This window comes from Rhinopithecus bieti, unplaced genomic scaffold (assembly GCF_001698545.2).
Source record: "Rhinopithecus bieti isolate Rb0 unplaced genomic scaffold, ASM169854v2 scaffold_38981, whole genome shotgun sequence".
NCBI classification, from domain to species: domain Eukaryota; kingdom Metazoa; phylum Chordata; class Mammalia; order Primates; family Cercopithecidae; genus Rhinopithecus; species Rhinopithecus bieti.
Window position 1 is genome coordinate 235,765 of NW_016819573.1, and position 8,300 is coordinate 244,064.

Sequence of the window (8,300 nt, forward strand, 5' to 3'; positions counted from 1 at the left end):
CTCCCTCCCTCTCTCTCTCTCTCTTTCTTTCCTTCTTTCTTTCTTTCTTTCTGACAGCATCTTGCTCTGTCAACCAGGCAAGTGGTGTGATCATAGCTCACTGCACCCTCAGACTCCTAGGCTCAAACAATCCTCCCACCTCAGCCTCCCAAAGTGCTAGGATTATACATGTGAGCCACCATGCCTAGCATATAGCCAACTTTTTTATTTACACTCATTCTAATTTCAATTCTAGTGAATTTTATAAATGTAAACAAATATGTCACTTTCCTGCTTAAAACCCTTCAGTGCCAATGCTCCCTACTGCTCTTGGCTGACAGGACCATGCATAAAGCCCCAGACACCTCCACACTCTATGCTCCTTCCTGAAATGCACCATGTTCTTTCTCATCTTCCGAATTAACCCTGTGGTGTCTATGCCTCAACCCCTCCCCTACCACCACCTCCTGCTGCCAGCCCTTAACCCAGACGACTCCTCACTCAACCTTCAGGTCTCAGTTTATAAGCCCTTCTTTAAATAAGCTTTTCCTGACCAACCAAGACCAGCTAAATCTTCCTTTTCCTCCTCTAAGACTGTGTACTCACCCTACACCCAAAGTACTTACCATGCTCCTATAATTATTAATTTATGGAGCAAAATTAATAATTATTATTATCCCCAACTAGATTGTTATCCCCAACTTGAATGGGATCCATGGGTTATTAGGAACTGTCTATCTACGTACTGTTCCAGGCACCTAACAAGGGCATGGCAAAATACTCACTCAGTGAGTAAATATACCAAATTTGTAGTAGTTATCATGACACAGCCAAACTTTAATAGCCTCTCTTGACTGTCTGTTTCCAGCCTCTCCAAGTTTCAGTCTATCTGCAGCTAGAGTGCTCAGTGATTTAGTTTCAGTGATTTAATTTCACAGTACCTAGGACAGACATACAGCTGACCCTCTGCATCCATGGGCAGATTCAACCAACTGTAGATAGAAAATGTGAGGGGGGAGACATGGATGCCTGTGTCTATACTAAGCATGTACAGAGTTTCTTCTTGTCATGATTCCCTAAACAATACAGTATTAACAACTATTTACATAGGATTTACATTGTAGTAGGTTTTATAAGTAATCTAGAGATATTTAAAGTATAAAAGAGGATATGCATAGGTCATATGCAAACACTATACCATTTTATATAAGGCACTTGAGCCTCCATGGATTTTTCTATCTGTGGGGTCTATGGGGGTCCTGAAGCCAGTTCCCCACAGATGCCAAGGGACAATTCTACTCTTATTCCCTCGGGTTTCACTCTAGTTGGAGCTGACACACATTCAGGCAGATGCTATAGTGCATGGCAACTCTTGAATGTGCTCAGTGATTCTCTCCCCACTATACGGAGAAAAAAATCTCCCAGCCAATTATCCAAGGTTCTCCATAATCCAGTCCAGCACCGACATCCTGAGCTATGCTTTCATGTCTCACCCTATACTTTGTTCCCTTTAGCACCTGACACACAGGGAGGTGTGAGGGAGAGTTCCAGACTAGGCAGTAAAGCACTGTTTCCCTGCTTGCCAATTATATTCATTCATTCAGTCAATAAATGCCAACTGGCCACATTGTCTGTGCAGACACCTACTATGTGTAGGTCAGTAACAGACAATTTTAACAACATTCTCTACAGGGTTGGCAACTGTGGCTTGGCTCCTCTTCCCTCTACTCCCATTCTTGATAATTTAAATAGCTAACTAATATACAGAAGTAACCAGGTTTAGAAACATGAAGTCTATTATCAATTGTATGTTAAACAAGTTAACTACTCAGCTTTGGTAACCTCTGAAAGATGGAGACACTATGAACAACCTTCCAGGGCCACTGGTGAACAACATTAGAAAGCATTATTTACATGTTCACATTTGTATCTTTTATTATTAGGACAATAATGCTAAACAGTATCCATTCCCAACTCCTATAGGAAGAAATCACTGGCTGACACAGATTCAGACATTTTAAAAGGAAAGAAAGTGAAAGACCTTATTTTCAAAACCATAACCAAGTGACTACAACTTAAATGGGAACTTTTCAGCAGATAGAATTATTTTGGTTTTTACTTAAAAATAAAAAATTGTGCAAGTTTGTGAGTAACAGGCCACCTACCTGAGGCTTGGTGAAATTTCTGTCTGCGCACCACTGAACAAAGTGTTGTTTTGCGGCATACAAACTCTTTCTGTCCATCTTCTTACAATATACTCGAATCAGCTGCTCTGCAAATTTCTCTGGCAGAAGTTGTGAAACCTTTTTAAAATGAAGAGATTTCACTATCACCTTGAATTCACACATTGGAGATACCAGCTGGTCCCTAGGCTCCTAACTATTTCTTTTTTTTCGAGACAAGGTCTCCCTGTCATCCAGGCTGGAGTGCAGTGGCACAATCACAGCTCACTGAGGCCTTGACCTCCCAGGCTGAAGCGATCCTCCCACCTCAGCCTCCTAAGTAGCTGGAACTACAGGCATTAGCTACCATGCCTAAGTTTTTTATTTTTTGTAGAGATGGGGTCTCGCTTTGTTAGCCAGGCTGATCTTAAGCTCTCGGTCTCAAGTGATCCTCCCGCTTCAGCCTCCCAAAGCACTGGGATTACAGGTATGAGCTACTGTGCCAGGCCCACTTTAATTGCAAAGATATGCCTTAAAACCTAGTTTGCATACAAAATGCTAATTTACCATAAAGATTTGCTACATGCCATTACAGTATATTTGTTTTGCCTAAGTAGTTACCTGGTTTTTCGTAATCCTGATTGGTCTGTTGGGGTCAGTCTTACAATAGAAGCTAACGTGATCAATTGGATTCTTTTCTTGCATTCCATAATCCATGTTGATAACCTAAATAAAAGCAATACATAAGTAATCATATAGCAACCAGGAGAACTGAATTCAGGACTGTAGGAGCATAACAAGAAATGGAACAGAGGCCACCCGATTACAGGGCAGGGTGGCTCAGGCCTGTAATCCTAGCATTTTGGGAGGCCAAGGCAGGTAAATCATGAGGTCAGGAGTTCGAGACCAGCCTGACCAACATACTGAAACCCCCGTCTCTACTAAAAATACAAAATTAGCTGGGCATGGTGGCATGCACCTGTAACCCCAGTTACTTGGGAGACTGAGGCAGGAGAATTGCTTGAACCTGGTAGGTGGAGGTTGCAGTGAGCTGAGATCGCACCACTGCACTCTAGCCTGGCAACAGAGTGAGACTGTGCCCCCCACCCAAAAAAAAAAAAAGAAAAAGAAATGGAATAGAGCCTTCTGGGGATTCGGAAGTAAGAATGTTGATAAGGTGACTCATGATGGAATAAAAATAACTGGTTCATGATCACTCTTAGGGATTTGGTATTGAAATCTGGGGAAAAATGGGAAATGTACTTGTGTGTTCAATCTAAGTATGGTGTAAACTCAATCCCTGCTATGTGACAGATACAGGTAGACACTAGAGGTACAACAAGGACACTTTAAAATAAAATCCCAGACCGAACGCAGTGGCTCACTTGAGACCAGGAGTTCGAGACTACCCTGGTCAACATGGTGAAACACTATCTCTACCAAAAATACAAAACAAAACAAAACAGAACAAAATTAGCCAGACATGGTGTTATGTACCTGTGGTCCAAGCTACTTGGGAGGCTGAGGCACAAGAATTGCTTGAACCTGGCAGGCAGAGGTTACAGTGAGTTGAGATTGCGCCACTGCACTCCAGCCTAGGCAACAGAGCAAGACTCTGCCTCCAAAAATAAATAAGTAAAGAAAATTCTAGCCCCCACAAACCAGGCAGCCCTAGATTGAAGTTCAACAAATAATTATAAAAGTATGCAACCACAGTTGAAAAGCAAAGGGTGCTTTGAAATGTTCTAACAGGGTACCTGATGTAGCCTAGGGTGCCCGGAGAAAACATTTTCCTGGGAAAGTGACTTTACTAAGTGAGCAAGAAACAAACAGGCTTAGGTGGGAAGAAAAAGAATTGCAGGCAGAAGAAACAGCTCAGAGGCAGAGAGTACTGAAACTATCTCCTGGATTTAGCAACTCTGAAGTCACTGGAGATCCTGGAGAGAGTATAGTGATGGCAACAGAGAAAAAGGTTCAGGAGAAAATAAAAAACAGAAATGTAAGAGGCGTGATGGCTCATGCCTGTAATCCCAGCACTTTGGGAGGCCGACGCGAGCGGATCACAAGGTCAGGAGATCAAGACCAGCCTGGCCAATATTGTGAAACCCCATCTCAACTAAAAATACAAAAATTAGCTGGATGTGGTGGCAGGCACCTGTAGTCCTGGCTACTCAGGAGGCTGAGGCAGGAGAATCGCTTGAACCCAGGAGGTGGAGGTTGCAGTGAGCCAAGATCAGGCCACTGCACTCCAGCCTGGGTGACACAGTGAGACTCTGCCTCAAAAAAAAAAAAAAAAAAAAGTAAGACAAGGCAACTTTTAGAAGTTCGCTGTTCAGAGGAGGCAAGACGTTAAAGAAAACAAAATTACAGCTAGATAGGAGGAGTAAGTTCTAGGGTTCTATAGTTCTGTAGGATGACTACGACTATAGTTAACAGTAATTTCCTTTGTTTTGACATAGAGCCTTGCTCTGTTGCTCTGACTGGACTGCAGTGGCACAATCTCGGCACACTGCAACCTCCGCCTCCTGGGTTCAAGTGATTCTCCTGCCTCAGCCTCCTAAGTAGCTGGGATTACAGGCATGCACCACCACGCCCAGCTAAGTTTTGTATTTTTAGTAGAGATGGGGTTTCACCATGTTGACCAGGCTGGTCTCAAACTCCTGGCGTCAAGTGATCCACCCGCCTAGGCCTCCCAAAGTGCTGTGATTACAGGCATGAGCCACCACGGCCGGCCTAGTTACCAGTAACCTATTACACAGTCTTTTTGTTATTTTTGATATGGAGTCTCTCTGTCGCCAGGTTGGAATGCAGTGGCTCCATCTCTGCTCACTACAACCTCCGCCTCCCGGGTTCAAGCAATTTTCCTACCTCAGCCTCCCAAGTAGCTCCAAGTAGCCTCCCAGGTGCGTGCCATCACACCTGGCTAATTTATTTTATTTTATTTCAGTAGAGACAGGGTTCCACCATGTTGGCCAGGATGGTCTTGATCTCCCGACCTCATGATCCGCCTGCCTTGGCCTCCCAAAGTGCTGCGATTACAGGCATGAGTCACCGTGCCCGGCCTATTAGTTTTAAATAGCTTGAAGGAAAATATTAAATGTTCCCAACACAGAGAAATGATAAATGTTTTAGATGATGCATATGCTAACTGCCCTGATCTGATCATCAGACATTTATATACACTATGTACCCCATGAAAATGGGACAGTTATCATTTGTCAGTTTAAAAAATACATAAAATAAAAATATAAAGGAAAAAAAAGACAGCAAGAAAGAAGTACCTGGAGAGGAATTTGGTACCTTAGAAAGGTAAGGGAAGATGAGTCTGACCCTGAAAAAGAGGAGAGGGGTGAAGAGCAGTGCGGTGTTCATGATTTTCTTGAGACAGGCTCTTGCTCTGTCGCCTAGGCTAGAGTGCAGTGGTGCGATATCAGCTCACTGCAACCTCCACCTCCTGGGCTCAAGTGATCTTCCCACCTTGGCCTCCTAAGTAGCTGGGACTACAGGCATGAACCACCACACCTGGATAATTTTTGTGTTTTTGGTACAGATGGGGTTTTGCTGCAGCAAGCCATGATCATGCCACTGCACTTCAGCCTGGGACACAGACAGAGACCCTGTCTCAAAATAAACAAAAGTTTAAACTAACATTGGTTGGGTGTAGTGGCTCATGCCTGTAATCCCACACTTTAGGAGGCTAAGGCAGCAAGATTGCTTGAGGCCAGGAGTTTGAGACCAGCCTGGGCAACAGAGTGAGACCCTATCTATACAAAAAATTTAAAAATTAGCTGGGCATGGTGGCATGTGTCTGTAGTCCTAGCTACTCAGGAGGCTGAGGTGGGAGGATCGCTTGAGCCCAGGAGTTTAGGTTATAATGAGCTGTGATTACATCACTGCACTCCAGCCTGGGCAACAGAGCGAGACCCTGTCTCTAAAAAATAAACAAATAATACTAAATACAATAAAAAATGAAGTTATTCAGTTACAGCAACCACATTTCAGGTGCTCAACACCTGCATGCAGCTAGTGGCTATGAAAAGGGACAGCACTGACCAAGAATATCTCTGTCACTGCAGAAAGTTCTATAGGACAATACTTCTCTAGAACACAAGTAGAGTTACCCTAAGCCTTTGACAAGAACAAAGCTGTTTCCCCAGTATACAAATGGGAATACTGAATACAGTTGCCGATGGAGGCAGGCTTGTTTCTTTGGTGAGAAAGGTGTAAGGAGTTGCTACTTAATGTCCTATAGGTTATCTTGGAAATAAGAGTCAAAGGTTAGGTTATTCATGAGGGTGAATATAGCTGGAGGTGGGAAGCATGGTTGGATTTCTGAGAGGAGGGAGGACAGTTTGAAATGATGATGATGATTATTATTAGTATTACTTTTTGAGATGGGGGTCTTGCTCTGTTGCCCAGGATGGAGTGCAGTGGCAGGATCTTGGCTCACTGCAACCTCTGCCTCCCAGGTTCAAGTGATTCTCCTGCCTCAGCCTCCTTGAGTAGCTGAGATTACAGGCACCCACCACCATCCCTGGCTAATTTTTGTATTTTTAGTAGAGATGGGGTTTTCCCATGTTGGCCAGGCTGGTCTCGAACTCCTGACCTCAGGTGATCTGCCCGCCTCAGCCTCCCAAAGTGTTGGGATTGCAGGCGTGAGCCACCGTGCCTGGCCTGAAATGATTATTAGAGACTCGGAGAATCACACTAAGCCTGCCAGACGGCCCAGCTTAGTTTCGTGACCGGGAATTTATAGATATGCCTGTACGGTGATGGTATCCAGGAGCATTTATGTGTCCAGGTATAGGTGTGGAGATGTTTAGATTTGATTCATCTAGGTTGTATGGCCTTCTGCTAGGTAGATGCAAAGAAGGAAAAGAGAGTTGAGGGTAACTGCAGAAAAATGAGTGAATTACTGTATCACAATATCCAAGATACTTTTTTTGTTTGTTTTTTGAGATGGAGTCTCATTCTGTTGCCCAGGCTAGAGTGCAGTGGTGTGATCTCAGCTCACTGCAACCTCTGCCTCCTGGGTTCAAGCGATTCTCCTGCCTCAGCTTCTCAAGTAACTGGGATTATAGGCGTGCGCCACCACGCCTGGCTAATTTTTTGTATTTTTAGTAGAGATGGGGTTTCACCGTGTTGGCCAGGCTGGTCTCGAACTCCTGACTTCAAGTGATTCACCCTCCTTGGCCTCCCAAGGTGCTGGGATTATAGGCATGAGCCATTGCACCCGGCCTACATGTGGAAAGAAATGAAAATAGAAGGCCACTGACAAGCTCGAAGAAAGTGAGGACACAATAAACTAGAGGGCCTGATGAGCTAGGAAAACGTGGATGAGGAGGAAAGGGGTTTGTGGACAGAGAAAAGTATGTTTAAACTAGTGATTTTACAGGGAGGGCAGTTTTGAATGTTGATAAGGTCCAGGGTGTAATCTGCTGAGACTACTGGCCTGAGGTGCAGTGCTGTCTAGCTCTGTCACCCAGGCTGGAGTGCAGTGGCGCGGTATCGGCTCACTGCAACCTCCGCCTCCCGGGTTCAAGTGATTCTCCTGCCTCAGCCTCCTGAGTAGCTGGGACTACAGACACATACCACCACACCCAGCTAATTTTTGTATTTTTAGTAGCGATGGGGGTTTCACCATGTTGGCCAGGATGGTCTCAATCTCCTGACTTTGTGATCAACCCGCCTCAGCTTCCCAAAGTGCTAGGATTACAGTCATGAACCACTGTGCCCAGCTCTTTTTTTCTTTCCTTTTTCTTTTTCTTTTGGAGACAGAGTCTTACTCTGCTGCTTAGGCTGGAGTGCAGTGGCGTGATCTCAGCTCACTGCAACCTCTGCCTCCTGGGTTCAAGCAATCCTCCTGCCTCAGCCTCCCGAGTAGCTGGGACTATAGGCGCGAGCCACCAAGCCTGGCTAATTTTTTTGTATTTTCACTAGAAACGGGGCTTTGCCTTGTTGGCCAGGCTGGTTTCGAACTCCTGACTCAGGTGATCCACCCACCTTGGCCTCCCAAAGTGCTGGGATTACAGGCGTGAGCCACAGTGCCCGGCCCTACAACTTTCTCCTCTGTGTTTGTATGCAGGCAACAAAAAAAAAATAAAATGTGTTACTTGTGTAATTAAAAATTTTTAGGCCAGGCGCGGTGGCTCAAGCCTG

At 44.7% G+C, this 8,300-nt stretch overlaps 1 protein-coding gene across 1 annotated transcript in view; it reads right to left on the reverse strand.

The window, feature by feature from the left end:
* SAMHD1 (SAM and HD domain containing deoxynucleoside triphosphate triphosphohydrolase 1) overlaps positions 1 to 8,300 on the reverse strand; it is a 60,163-nt gene that overhangs the window by 6,032 nt on the left and 45,831 nt on the right. The window contains exons 14-15 of the mRNA XM_017859095.1: positions 2,763 to 2,867; positions 2,145 to 2,282 (exon numbers count right to left, since the gene is read on the reverse strand). Coding sequence (XP_017714584.1) covers positions 2,145 to 2,282; positions 2,763 to 2,867 — 243 coding nt within the window. The remainder of the gene's footprint in view (positions 1 to 2,144; positions 2,283 to 2,762; positions 2,868 to 8,300) is intronic.